Source organism: Oncorhynchus gorbuscha, linkage group LG03 (genome assembly GCF_021184085.1).
Source record: "Oncorhynchus gorbuscha isolate QuinsamMale2020 ecotype Even-year linkage group LG03, OgorEven_v1.0, whole genome shotgun sequence".
NCBI classification, from domain to species: domain Eukaryota; kingdom Metazoa; phylum Chordata; class Actinopteri; order Salmoniformes; family Salmonidae; genus Oncorhynchus; species Oncorhynchus gorbuscha.
Window position 1 is genome coordinate 83,912,852 of NC_060175.1, and position 15,838 is coordinate 83,928,689.

The 15,838-nt window shown below is 42.5% G+C and overlaps 1 protein-coding gene across 2 annotated transcripts in view; it reads left to right on the forward strand.

Moving 5' to 3' along the window:
• chchd6a (coiled-coil-helix-coiled-coil-helix domain containing 6a) overlaps positions 1-15,838 on the forward strand; it is a 65,339-nt gene that overhangs the window by 30,158 nt on the left and 19,343 nt on the right. For both annotated transcript variants that reach the window (XM_046344149.1, XM_046344150.1), the window contains one exon: positions 15,125-15,260. In XM_046344149.1, coding sequence (XP_046200105.1) covers positions 15,125-15,260 — 136 coding nt within the window. The remainder of the gene's footprint in view (positions 1-15,124; positions 15,261-15,838) is intronic.

The following is a 15,838-nucleotide window of genomic DNA, read 5'->3' on the forward strand; positions in this document are numbered from 1 at the left end:
GAATGGTAGAAGAGCTCGTATAAAATCGTTTTCCGTAGCCAACTAGTGCTGTGCTTTTGGTTTCCATGGAGATGGGTTGGCTCCCTTAGACTCCAACAATGCACATGATGAGGTGTGTTTTTCCCTCTAATTCACAAGAAAATGAAATGTCTTTCTCAGATGGAAACAGCCCAGGGATAGCAAGGTGCCGTGAATGTTTTCTCCTTATTATCATAGATAAGACATGGTAACAGTAACAGGTAGGTATGGCTGGGAGAACTGGAGAATGACAGATACAGTATCTATGACAGAATGTATTCATCAGTGCCTGGGCTGTAGACTAACATTCCCCCTGAGCAGATCTGACGCTCGTGAAATGAATGCAGATTGATTGTAGTGCCATACAACTGTTGGACAATGGCGCTAGGCTAGTAGCCCATCACATTTACACACTTTGCCTACTCATTATCGCCAAAGTAAATGTCAGTGTAAATTCAATTCAATTAACCTCAACCGTACTTTATACATGAGCAAATCACCTGCCCAGATAGCAATCTTTTCTTTCCCAAACACTCCCCTGTGCAAAGTCCTGTAAATCGAATAAGATTAATTTGGCAACTGTTTGATTAATCAGCATTTAAGAATTGTGTTTTTCAGCTAAATAATTATAATGAGAGATGGGGAAACTGCTGGCAAAATACACTGCAGTTCTAACTTTATTTCAGAATAGGGAGGCATTTATTTCCATTTCCTGTCAAACTGTGAGCTTTCAATATTAGCCTTATCACATAGCCTACCAGTTGACTTGCCTTCTTAGCTAATGCATTTACTAATGCATGTTTTCCAAAGACTGACCTCAATTCTGCACAGTACAGGGATACCCTAATCACTATAGATGTTCATAGTAAATCCATGTGCTTTATTGGAAGGGCCTGATGTTAAAGAAGTGTTAAGCTCCATTTAGTTTGTTATGGTGAGTATTGAACATCTGGTGTTTCAATCCCATTGTAACGAGCTTAAACCTATTTTATAATACACTGTATTTTGGTCCATCCTTCCAGACGTGTTCATATAGAACCCAGTAGGATCAAGTAATACCAGAATCCTGTGCTACTTTGGCGGTGAGACCCTCTAGATATGGGAGCACAGAACTAATAATCATTTTTATTCAGAACTATGATATGAATCAAACTGCAGTTTGGGACAAAGGTCCTGTACATGTATCACATCAGTCAATTCATTGTCATGCTGTAGTTATACTGTAGAATCAGTAATCCAGTTAATTACCATAACCAAAGGTCCTGTACGGGTATCACATCAGTCAATTCATTGTCATGCTGTAGTTATACTGTAGAATCAGTAATCCAGTTAATTACCATAACCAAAGTTGGAAGTAGAGCAGAGTAGTAGTACAATCTGAGATAAATGTGTTCAAATCCCCTATAGCAGCTCTCTTCTGCATCATGTGTAAATGAAGCAGTGTGTGTCAGGATGGTGGCAGCTGGTTAGGGACTGCAGTACTCCCTGCCTGTTCTGTGCTAGCATAGCAACAAGGAGCTAACTAATGCAGGCCTCTAATCAGGGATTTGAGCTGCTAAGCTCACGTTAGCGTGTTGCCGTCCGAAGAGACTTCCTCCCAGGCAGGAGAAATGGCTACACGCGCTCCTATCAGATGGCCATACGACCAGAGTGAGATGTTTGTGATGTGAGATGGATGTTTCTTCTCTGCCTCCAGTGCCTTCTGTTGCCATTTTGGCCTACCAGGTGAAGGTTAGAAGATTGAGTGAGCACACTGGGGTAAGAAGATCAAGGGCAGTGGGTTGTGGTTGGCCTGGGGGAAGGGTTACAGTGGAATAGAAGCCAGGATGTGGTCAGGGGGTTATACAGCCAGACTGGGTCTAAGGTTAGGGTGTTAAAATAGGGCTGCAAGGCCTGGGCTGGGTTTGCAGAAGTTACACTTTTCCTGAGTTCTACTACCAGAGCTTAGGCAGACAGTGTCAGTTTGCCTAGCTTCTACCTGCCTGCCTCCTCCACGGCATGGCACTCATTGTGTGATGTTTTAATTCCGTTTTTAATCCCTAGACTTGGAGAGGGTTTGCCAGGAGCGTCCTATCCCTGCTTGTCGTCCACGTGTGCACGCTGCTGCCTCATCTGGGCTGCAGCTCCCCTGACTCTCCTGGAACATGACAAGGCTGCTTTCTAACCTCTCTGTCTCTGTCCCTCGCTGCTCCCCGACTTAACTCCCGTTCTAGCACACAGAGCAGAGCACAGGGCCAAGTAAAGATGGGATTCAACTGCTTTAAGTCAATCTCTAGTGTCCGTAGTCTTCTAGCTGTTTTATCACTTACAGTGCCTTGCGAAAGTATTCGGCCCCCTTGAACTTTGCGACCTTTTCCCACATTTCAGGCTTCAAACATAAAGATATAAAACAGTATTTTTTTGTGAAGAATCAACAACAAGTGGGACACAATCATGAAGTGGAACGACATTTATTGGATATTTCAAACTTTTTTAACAAATCAAAAACGGAAAAATTGGGCGTGCAAAATTATTCAGCCCCCTTAAGTTAATACTTTGTAGCGCCACCTTTTGCAGCGATTACAGCTGTAAGTCGCTTGGAGTATGTCTCTATCAGTTTTGCACATCGAGAGACTGAATTTTTTTCCCATTCCTCCTTGCAAAACAGCTCGAGCTCAGTGAGATTGGATGGAGAGCATTTGTGAACAGCAGTTTTCAGTTCATTCCACAGATTCTCGATTGGATTCAGGTCTGGACTTTGACTTGCCCATTCTAACACCTGGATATGTTTATTTTTGAACCATTCCATTGTAGATTTTGCTTTATGTTTTGGATCATTGTCTTGTTGGAAGACAAATCTCCGTCCCAGTCTCAGGTCTTTTGCAGACTCCATCAGGTTTTTTTCCAGAATGGTCCTGTATTTGGCTCCATCCATCTTCCCATCAATTTTAACCATCTTCCCTGTCCCTGCTGAAGAAAAGCAGGCCCAAACCATGATGCTGCCACCACCATGTTTGACAGTGGGGATGGTGTGTTCAGGGTGATGAGCTGTGTTGCTTTTACGCCAAACATAACGTTTTGCAATGTTGCCAAAAAGTTCAATTTTGGTTTCATCTGACCAGAGCACCTTCTTCCACATGTTTAGTGTGTCTCCCAGGTGGCTTGTGGCAAACTTTAAACGACACTTTTTATGGATATCTTTAAGAAATGGCTTTCTTCTTGCCACTCTTCCATAAAGGCCAGATTTGTGCAATATACGACTGATTGTTGTCCTATGGACAGAGTCTCCCACCTCAGCTGTAGATCTCCGCAGTTCATCCAGAGTGATCATGGGCCTCTTGGCTGCATCTCTGATCAGTCTTCTCCTTGTATGAGCTGAAAGTTTAGAGGGACGGCCAGGTCTTGGTAGATTTGCAGTGGTCTGATACTCCTTCCATTTCAATATTATCGCTTGCACAGTGCTCCTTGGGATGTTTAAAGCTTGGGAAATCTTTTTGTATCCAAATCCGGCTTTAAACTTCTTCACAACAGTATCTCGGACCTGCCTGGTGTGTTCCTTGTTCTTCATGATGCTCTCTGCGCTTTTAACGGACCTCTGAGACTATCACAGTGCAGGTGCATTTATACGGATACTCGATTACACACCGGTGGATTGTAATTTATCATCATTAGTCATTTAGGTCAACATTGGATCATTCAGAGATCCTCACTGAACTTCTGGAGAGAGTTTGCTGCACTGAAAGTAAAGGGGCTGAATAATTTTGCACACCCAATTTTTCAGTTTTTGATTTGTTAAAAAAGTTTGAAATATCCAATAAATGTCGTTCCACTTCATGATTGTGTCCCACTTGTTGTTGATTCTTCACAAAAAAATACAGTTTTATATCTTTATGTTTGAAGCCTGAAATGTGGCAAAAGGTCGCAAAGTTCAAGGGGGCCGAATACTTTCGCAAGGCACTGTACATCAGACACTCTACCTCTCTGACCGATGCTCTGCCTATCAGATATCGTCAATTGAAGAGAGCTAATGTACTGTATTGTGGCCCCGGCAAAGGTTTACAAGTGAAGTAGTGGTCCAGGCACTCAGCAGTTTGTAGCGGTCTTGAAGCATTGCTGTTAATGCTGTATTGTGACACTTCTTCTTCATCGTCTGTAACACACACCTTTTGAGCCTCCCAGACAAAGGAGTGTATCTTTGATGGAACAGTCGAGGTGGCTGCACCATTAATCATCTTGGCAACATGCCAAGGCACTGCAGACCTGTCTGAGGTGAACAGAACACATTGCTACCGAGGAGCTCCCCTCATTGAAAACAAAAGACGACGCAGAAACGAGCTGTTCTATGCTATTGATATTAGTAGAATGCCCTGTAGTAACAAATTGACATTATCGTAGCCTAACTCCAATAGAGAGGGGGAAGAGGGAGAGGATATCAGACTGGTCAGGGGGCTGTACTGTCAGACACAGCGTGCTAGCTACAGCTAACAACTGGCCAATTAGCTAGCTCCAGCCAGATATTGCTCTTGTTGTTCTTGCTCCTGGTGTTATGGCCTCGCAGAGAAAAAGCCCTCATTATAGAAGACACCGGCTGTCCAGGGCGTTTCAAGCTGGCACTCCTCAGTGGCTGAGCACAGAACTGGACCAGCCCTGGGCCTGCTCTCCTTCCCTTTGCTGCTGTATTACTATCTCTACCATGATACAGAACCACAGCTTTTGTTCATGATCAGTCATGATACGGCTGTCTGGTGCTAACAGCAACTATGCTGTAATTGAGATTGTCATGCATAAAAGATGACCACTTTGTAGAGGTCATAAGGATCCCCATTTTGACATGCACTACTCTCTACTGTAATTGTGGCTGAAATGTAAGGAAATATCCTGTCTGCCTTGTGATCCTTGAGACAGCCCCGAATAAGACAGCCTGACCATTCCTTAACAGCAAATCCCTCTGTGCGTGCGTGTGTTTCATCAACAAAATATATATGAAAAAACTATTTCTCAGTGGCAATTGACAAGACTATAACTAATTAAATACACCCAGAAAAAACGACAACTTAACTAAAATTATTTTTCATTTCAGTGGAGAGCTTTTCAGTGATAAGCACAATTAATATTAGTAGCACAGATGTTCTGTTCAGCAGTGGGAAGGATGTGCCACACCCAGCAAACACAGCCTACATCAGCTGGTGAGCTGCGGGTGAGCAAGCGATGAGTGTGGGCAGACAGGCTCCGCCTCTGATTATACACATCGTGCTGGCGGCTCGCTTACTTCACCTTAGCTAACCAATCACCACCAGCCTTCTAGTTAACTACCCTTTGCCTGGTTAAGAAACACAAGCTGCTTTCCTATAGCAGCATTGACTTTAATAGTAAAACAACAGTCACAGTTTTTACATTTACATTTACATTTAAGTCATTAGGATATAGAGAAGTAGGCTGTCTTTGAAATGTTTAGTCTCGCTCAACCCTCCCACTTTTCCCACTGCATTTCATATCCAGGTTCTGTAGCCAAGTCTCCCTCTTTTCCTCAAAGAAAACGGCTTGACTAGCCATGGGGCTACCGTTCATAATGAGCCGTAATACCGGCGCTGCGTTTTCTCTCTTCTTTCTAACGTGCATTTAGCGGGCTGCATTTTACATTCATAAAAAATATCGCAAGCCATTCTAAAACAAGGCTACTAGGCAGACCGGACCGTTAACCATTTCTTTAGGCTACATCTTGTTCAGTCATGTTACCTTATTAGCTAGCGAGAGCTAACAACTTATTGGAATGTTCAGATAGAAATATACTATGTAGAACAATCATGCCTCTCTGACATGTTGAATAAAGAATAATGTTGGCTCTGTTACATGAATAGTTCGCTCTATTCATGGAGGTTCGAGAACCTTTTTCAAATGAACGTGGCCCTGATAACATTACCAGTAGCCTATATGCAAACATTTAGTAGCACAGAAGAAAATGGAAAGAGGTTGCCACTACACTATATCTGACTGGTTAAATCATTTTATGTTGAGTCAATATGGACCCAGTGACTCAGACTTGAGCACTGGGACTTGGACTTCAGCACAGGGTATTTTGGACTCGATTCGGACACGAGGTTTACTGACTAGACTGCATCACTGGGCAAAACAGTTATTAGCTCCCAGTCAGTCATTAGCCCCCCTTCTGCTTTTGGACATCAACGTGGCTGCGGCGTCTGTGGAACGCTGATAACAATGGTAGCGACGCGACCAAGTGATCGAAATGCAACCCATACTACTTTGCCAATACTTTGAGGCACCATCTGGTGATTGTGCTCTGCAGTAGTAATTGTCAGCGGTGTCAGATCCCTGCCTGTGTTTGAGCTGAGCTCTCAGTGCTCTGCCTCGGGCAACTCCAGGGCTGACAGGCTTAAGTGGGGGAGCATCGTGTGGAGGAGAGCAGGGAGAAGAGTCCGCCACTCCGCAGCCCTGCAGGTGAGATTGGCTGGGGGAGGTAAGGAGAGTGGAGGGGAGGGTTGCATGCGCTGTGCTGCGCTCCTCACCAGCTCAGGAAATGTAAAAGCTGTCAGAGCCGGGACCATCATCTGTCTGCCGAGCAACAGCCAGGGTTAAAGAAACGCACCTCTAATCTAGTTAATTTCAGCCCCTCCATCCCCAAAACATGTCAGTGAATTCCCCTGCAGATACAATTTGGGGACTTTACAGTGTATAGCCAGTGTGATTCATGTATTTATCTGGCTCTTGCAGTAATCTGCTGTGGCTTGGCTGAGGATGGCAGATCAGAGTTATCTCGAGGCGATGCAGTAGCTACTCTCTCTGACATTTGAGTGAGCGCTGGTTGCCCACAACAGCAGCAGCAGTGTAGATATGGGTGCCTCTCCTCTGACTCCTTCTGATAGCACCTGATCAGCTATGAGTTACAGAACTAGCACACACACAACCTCTGCCCTCAGCCAATCACATTCAACACAGCAACTCGTTTTGGAGTTTGTTTGTGCTGCTTAGCATTTCTATTGATTTGAATATACATATTGCAAGCTTGCTAATGGAACCTTTTGTAGTTGTTTTTCCTCTTTCCATTTGATTTCTAGTCTTTCATTTCTCCTTTTGCCTCTAAGCTCGGCAGATTTTCACAAGTCAGCCTTTGTTTTTCCACTGCGCGTTCTCTGGAGGAGATTAAAAATAATTGAAATCTGCAGTAATTAAGGCCTAATCTCTGTGTTCCGTTATATTTACTTAGAGATTTTGAATTCCGAAATTACTGCTCATATGCACAGCCTGCTTCACTCAAAGCGGCCTAAGCGGCTCAGTTAATATTTTTATTTAAGACCTCGCCTTCAATTTGGTTCAATTCGGTTCAGCTTTGGCTGCGGCAAACCAATTTTCTGCTTCAGGCCCCTTTAATAAACCTGCTGCGCTATCTGGAGCTTCCTTCCCTGATGAAGGCAGTTTATTTTAAATTAAAGGAGAGTTCCTTATCTTACCAGCGCAAAGAAGAGCGTTGCTTTAGTCTTTTCCTCTGCCGCTGTCGTTATTAAACAGAGGAAGGAAGAGCTTCAGCATTTAGTAAAACGGGGATCAGATACACGGACTCATCCTCCCTTAAACACGCCTTGATGGGCTGTTGATGGAGATTTATTTCCCATCCTTCGTATTTTTCTTCTCTCCTCTTAACCGTTCAGATAAGACAAGCAACTCACAAGGAAACGCTAGCGATAGCATATCGCTCTGCTGCTTGGTAATATGCTGCGTGATGTGATGGGAGCCTTGGATGTGTTTTAATTGAAATGCCGGGGTTGGCTTGCACGCCGAATCAAAGCTGAGCCCAGGTTTTAATTCGGGTTTCAATTAAGCGCCGTGTCAAACGGTCCTCTGAGAGTAGCTGTTGGAGTGCATTGCAGAGAGAGAGAGAGGGAGAGGATAGGAGGGTTTAATGCACATGACTTTGCATAATCAATCAAATTTCATTAAGCATGGCAACCTGGCAATGAATCTGCCACAAAGATCCATCACTGGGAAATCGGAATGCAGAGACCAATTATGTTACATATCACATATCATATTACAACAAGCTAATTCAATCTCTGAATTCAGCCTGATTTGATCAGCTCGTTTTGATTCGTTCAATTAGGAATGATTTATTCATTTCTGCACCGTTTGTAATCTGTAGCCGTACGCTGGTTATGGTTGATAGAAAGAGGTTGTACTGTACTAAGCAGCCCTCTATATTAAAGTCAACATCTTTCGGAAGACACAAACATAAACCGTTTACTCTGTGTCTGTGTCTATGGGAATCTTGGGGGCTCAATGACATCACTGCTGAAAGGTTGCCAGGGTGACCGTGTGTCCCTGCCTCCTCTAGCCACAGTATCAGGTTATTTATCATCGTTGTATTAGTCAATGCCGCGCTTGTCACCGGCTCTATTAGTGAATATCCTCTCTGCCAGTAATTCAGTTGAACCTGTCTCTCCCCACCTATTCATTCCACTAAAGTGTCCGCAGGATGGAGAGGGAGACATTTGTACACACTGGGGGATGTTGGTGTGTGTATTGGTATGTAATGTGAAATATGAGTGTGTGTGTTTGCGTGTATTGGTATGTAATGTGAAATATGAGTGTGTGTGTTTGCGTGTATTGGTATGTAATGTGAAATATGAGTGTGTGTGTTTGCGTGTGTTGGTATGTAATGTGAAATATGAGTGTGTGTTTGTGTGTATTGGTATGTAATGTGAAATATTTTTATTATTTATTCACCTTTATTTAACCAGGTAGGCTAGTTGAGAACAAGTTCTCATTTGCAACTGCGACCTGGTCAAGATAAAGCAAAGCAGTTCAGCACATACATCAACACAGAGTTACACATGGAACAAACAAAACATAGTCAATAATACAGCAGAACAAAAGAAAACTAAAATGTTTTGAGTGTGTGTTTGTGTGAGACGGGAGGTTTCTTTTCAGGTACCATGTGGAAACAGTTTTAATGTAGATGAATCAAGAATAGTGGTTGCCATTTAGCTTTCTTATTAACTTTGAACATTTTATTGTCTTAAAGTGTCCTTCACATCAATCCAGTGGAGGTTTTAGCATGTAAATCTTGGTGGGGCAAATTCAACCAACATTTTTTTTAGGTGCATGCCAGCAACGCTACTACACAACAGTAAACAATAGATGAAATGCACTATAACGTTGACAAATGGTACCCACAAACTGTTAGGGCCTACATAAAGCTGTCCCAACAGCAGAGCTTTCTTTTCACCACTACGGAGTGAATCCTTCCCACCGCTACACCTGGCTATCAGCGGAGCCTTGTCTGGCAGCGAAAACACTTAATTGAGCTACTGATATGGCTGATTTGCTGAAAGATGCACTATGCAGAAATCTCTCTGCCATTTCCTGGTTACTTGTTTTGTCAAATAAACAAAAATTAGGTGATCTATTTGAATTTTAGCAAGTATAGTTTAGAGAATCGTTGTACCATATAAACTGCTGTGCAATATCTTTTCCAATATCTTTTCCACCCAGAATATTATATTTTCAGCGGTTTGAAGATGATGTACTAAACCGAAAGTAGAAATGACAAAAATGAAAACTTAAGAATAGAAAGACCGCTTCTTAGACTTGGTTTCAATGAGAATGACAGATCTATAACTCCCATTTCTATGTACATATTGCAGCATTAAATAAATATGGTTTCTACTGACTCCTAGTGGATTTGTCTAACTCGATAAGAACCCATTCTCCTTCAATAATAACAAATGTCGACATTACTTTTTTACTTTTGAACCATACATCAACATTCTTATATTTATGTTCAGTAAATGTAACTTTACTCTTCTTTAAGTCACCACACAGAATGGAAGAGAGAGACGCGGACTCAGCGGTTAGCCGACCATTTTTATTATGTAGTCTAAAAAGGAAGGAAAAGACCATCACTAGAATCCACTTTTATAGACAATATACCAACACACAGATTGCACAAACAAAACAACCCTTGCAATATCAACTGGAATTACATGGGTCTATTATTGAACCTTTTGTGGATCAGAAATATTTCAATAGGAAGAGACTGTCACTGGCAAACATGGTTACAGACCCAACAACATTATATAGTATCCCCTCCTCATGGTTACAGACCCAACAACATTATATAGTATCCCCTCCTCATGGTTACAGACCCAACAACATTATATAGTATCCCCTCCTCGTGGTTACAGACCCAACAACATTATATAGTATCCCTTCCTCATGGTTACAGACCCAACAACATTATATAGTATCCCCTCCTCATGGTTACAGACCCAACAACATTATATAGTATCCCCTCCTCATGGTTACAGACCCAACAACATTATACAGTATCCCTCCTCATGGTTACAGAACCAACAGCATTATATAGTATCCCTTCCTCATGGTTACAGACCCAACAACATTATATAGTATCCCCTCCTCATGGTTACAGACCCAACAACATTATATAGTATCCCCTCCTCATGGTTACAGACCCAACAACATTATACAGTATCCCTCCTCATGGTTACAGACCCAACAACATTATATAGTATCCCCTCCTCATGGTTACAGACCCAACAACATTATACAGTATCCCCTCCTCATGGTTACAGACCCAACAACATTATATAGTATCCCTTCCTCATGGTTACAGACCCAACAACATTATATAGTATCCCCTCCTCATGGTTACAGACCCAACAACATTATATAGTATCCCTCCTCATGGTTACAGACCCAACAACATTATATAGTATCCCCTCCTCATGGTTACAGACCCAACAACATTATATAGTATCCCCTCCTCATGGTTACAGACCCAACAACATTATATAGTATCCCCTCCTCATGGTTACAGACCCAACAACTTTATACAGTATCCCCTCCTCATGGTTACAGACCCAACAACATTATATAGTATCCCCTCCTCATGGTTACAGACCCAACAATATTATACAGTAGCCCCTCCTCATGGTTACAGACCCAACAACATTATACAGTAGCCCTCCTCATGGTTACAGACCCAACAACATTATATAGTATCCCCTCTTCATGGTTACAGACCCAACAACATACAGTATCCCCTCCTCATGGTTACAGACCCAACAACATTATACAGTATCCCTCCTCATGGTTACAGACCCAACAACATTATACAGTATCCCCTCCTCATGGTTACAGACCCAACAACATTATACAGTATCCCCTCCTCATGGTTACAGACCCAACAACATTATACAGTATCCCCTCCTCATGGTTACAGACCCAACAACATTATATAGTATCCTCTCCTCATGGTTACAGACCCAACAACATTATATAGTATCCCCTCCTCATGGTTACAGACCCAACAACATTATATAGTATCCCCTCCTCATGGTTACAGACCCAACAACATTATACAGTATCCCCTCCTCATGGTTACAGACCCAACAACATTATATAGTATCCCCTCCTCATGGTTACAGACCCAACAACATTATACAGTATCCCCTCCTCATGGTTACAGACCCAACAACATTATACAGTATCCCTCCTCATGGTTACAGACCCAACAACATTATATAGTATCCCCTCCTCATGGTTACAGACCCAACAACATTATACAGTATCCCCTCCTCATGGTTACAGACCCAACAACATTATACAGTATCCCTCCTCATGGTTACAGACCCAACAACATTATATAGTATCCCTTCCTCATGGTTACAGACCCAACAACATTATATAGTATCCCCTCCTCATGGTTTCAGACCCAACAACATTATACAGTATCCCCTCCTCATGGTTACAGACCCAACAACATTATACAGTATCCCCTCCTCATGGTTACAGACCCAACAACATTATACAGTATCCCCTCCTCATGGTTACAGACCCAACAACATTATACAGTATCCCCTCCTCATGGTTACAGACCCAACAACATTATATAGTATCCCCTCCTCATGGTTACAGACCCAACAACATTATATAGTATCCCCTCCTCATGGTTACAGACCCAACAACATTATATAGTATCCCGTCCTCATGGTTACAGACCCAACAACATGATATAGTATCCCCTCCTCATGGTTACAGACCCAACAACATTATATAGTATCCCCTCCTCATGGTTACAGACCCAACAACATTATATAGTATCCCCTCCTCATGGTTACAGACCCAACAACATTATATAGTATCCCTCCTCATGGTTACAGACCCAACAACATTATATAGTATCCCCTCCTCATGGTTACAGACCCAACAACATTATATAGTATCCCCTCCTCATGGTTACAGACCCAACAACATTATATAGTATCCCCTCCTCATGGTTACAGACCTGACAACATTATACAGTTTCCCTTCCTCATGGTTACAGACCCGACAACATTATACAGTTTCCCTTCCTCATGGTTACAGACCCAACAACATTATATAGTATCCCCTCCTCATGGTTACAGACCCAACAACTTTATATCGTATAGTATCCCCTCATGGTTACAGACCCAACAACTTTATATCGTATACCCTCCTCGTGGAGAAAGCACATGAGCTAATTATAATACACAAAGTAAGCAATACAATGAAATGCCTCATTGTAACATTGCTTAAAATTATGAATAAGATAGACCTATATAAGCAATATAACAATGTAGATGTACGATCTATGACATAAGGGAACGATGCACGGATAAGTGGCAAGCTGTAATTTCGATTAAGACGTGAGGGAGCTGAGATAGACGAGCTGAGATATTCCTATGCATTCAGCACTTTTGAAATGGACAGCGACAGAATTCAGAATATGTGCCATTCTTACAGTATTTTCCCTGTACACCAAGTCAGAATAGTAGGCTAAATAATAGGGGCACATAAGCAAGCAAAAAATGCACTCACAATATCCGATGATGGCATTTCTCTAAAACAGGCTACATGTGTACCACCTAATCAGAACAATAGGCTAAGTTCTGAGGGGGAGAGCGACTACATTTTTAGAGTGAGACACATGGCTACTAACAGCTTACTACACAACATACACTTAGTAATACTTTCTTAGTTACAGTATATATATATCTCCCTGGCATATCACTTATGCAGCATCATACAAGACATACAGTGCCTTCAGAAGGTTTTCAGGCCCCTTGACCTTTTCCATATTTTGCAAATATATTAAATATAAAAACAGATACCTTATTTACATAAGTATTCAGACCCTTTGCTATGAGACTTGAAATTGAGCTCAGGTGCATCCTGTTTGCATTGATCATCTTTGTGATGTTTGAGAGTCCGCCTGTGGTAAATTCAATTGATTGTACATGATTTGGAAAGGCACACACCTGTCTATATAAGGCCCCACAGTTGATAGTGCATGTAAGAGCAAAAACCAAGCCATGAGGTCAAAGGAATTGTCCATCGAGCTCCGAGACAGGATTATTTCGATGCACCGATCTGGGGGAAGGGTACCAAAAATGTCTGCAGCATTGAAGGTCCCCAAGAACACAGTGGCCTCCATCATTCTTTAAATGGAAGAAGTTTTGGAACCACCAAGACTCTTCCTAGAGCTGGCCAAACTGAGCAAACTGGGGAGAAGGGTCTTAGTCAGGGAGGTGGCCAAGAACAAGATGGTCACTTTGACAGAGCTCCAGAGTTCCTCTATGGAGATGGGAGGACAACCACCTCTGCAGCTCTCCACCAATCATGCCTTTATGGTAGAGTGGCCAGACGGAAGCCACCCCTCGTTTGCAATTTGCCAAAATTCACCTAAAGACTCTCAGACCATGAGAAACAAGATTCTCTGGTCTGATGCAACCAAGATTGAACTCTTTGGCCTGAATGCCAAGTGTCACGTCTGGAGGAAACCTGGCACCATCCCTACTGTGAAGTCTGGTGGTGGCGGCATCATCCTGTGGGGATGTTTTTCAGCGGGAGGGACAACAGTAGGTGACTAGTCAGGATTGAGGAAAAGATAAACAGAGCATAGTACAGAGACATCCTTGATGAAAACCTGCTCCAGAGCATTCAGGACCTCAAACTGGGGCAAAGGTTCACCTTCCAACAGGACAACGACCCTAATCACACAGCCAAGACAACCCAGGAGTGGGTTCTGGAAAAGTCTCTGAATGTCCTCGAGTGGCCCAGCTCGAGCTCGAATTTAAACCCGATCTAACATCTCTGGAGAGACCTGAAAAGCTGTGCAGTGATGCTCCCCATCCAACCTGACAGAGCTTGAGAGGATCTGCAGAGAAGAATGGGAGAAACTCTCCAAATACAGGTGTGCCAAGCTTGTAGCATCATACCCAAGAAGACTAGAGGCTGTAATCGCTGCAAAAGGTGCTTCAACAAAGAACTGAGTAAAGTGTCTGAATAGTTATGTAAATGTGATATTTCTGTTTTTTTTTTTGTATAAATTTGCTAAAATGTATAACTTTTTTGCCTTGTCATTATGGGGTATTGTGTGTAAATTGAGGTAGCACACGTGTTCTGCAGTCGGAAAGGAATGTACATACTGAGGGAAAAATTGCTGTCTACCAACTTTGACGCAATTAAGTGTTCTCTTTCCGAAACCTTTCTTGCACATGAGCAGCGATTTATGTCGCATGCTTCCATCACGTGTGCAGTGTTAAGGTTTCTCTGCCTTGATTCAGTGGCATCAACATGTCCTGTGGACAGTGCATCAGTTTGCTCGCAAACTGTGCCAATCCCCGCACAACCAGAGAAGGTGAACCATGCCTACACGCTGTGTTTTCCCTGGCTGCCCCTCCACCACAGAAAGCACTGAGCTAGGCTTGTATGCTTCTTTATTAACTCAAGGACATTTTGACATTTTACAATTTTTTTTACATTGTTTGCTAAACTGATATGTGACACGAATTAATGCCATAATGACTTGCAAAACAGGCTTTAAAAAAAAAAGTATTATTATTGTATCTTTTGTTTTAAACAGGTGAGGCTCAAAGCATGTGGGGCTCAACCTGAATGACGGCTCGTCACTGCATCAATCACCTGAAATGATTTTCACAAAAATACAATGTCACTGATCATACACTGTAGTAATGTTGGACATGTTGCTTGCTGTGTTCTAATAAAAAATCATTAAGCTGTTTCTCTTTGATGACCTTTGGGCTGACCCCTTACCTGTGTGTGTCCACAGAGCGAGGAACACAGAGCCTGTGTGCATCAACCTGCAGTCCCAGATCCTCAACTGCTACAAGGAGAACCGGGAGCAGACATTGCAATGCTCAGACCTGGCCAAAACGTACATGCAGTGCATTGACGCAGCCAAGAAGGTCAGTGTTCACTATAGGCTTTCATTCAGTAGATGCCTGGAGGTTTTCATGACCTCTTTCTACACAAATAGCTAAATATATTTTACAGTCAATTCACCGGTTCATCTTTTTTTCCCAACCACATCCAGTGAATATAAAACTGTATTTTTGTCCCTGCTTCAAATAACCAGAGCCCAGGTTCCCAAAAGCATCTTAAGGCTAATTTCATCATTAGAACCTTCGTCTGAGCATCGTTAAATCTCAGAGCTGTTTCCCAAAAGCATCTTAAGGCTAATTTCATCATTAGAACCTTCGTCTGAGCATCGTTAAATCTCAGAGCTGTTTCCCAAAAGCATCTTAAGGCTAATTTCATCATTAGAACCTTCGTCTGAGCATCGTTAAATCTCAGAGCTGTTTCCCAAAAGCATCTTAAGGCTAATTTCATCATTAGAACCTTCGTCTGAGCATTGTTAAATCTCAGAGCTGTTTCCCAAAAGCATCTTAAGGCTAATTTCATCATTAGAACCTTCGTCTGAGCATCGTTAAATCTCAGAGCTGTTTCCCAAAAGCCATCATTACTAAAGTCGCACTTAAAAGCG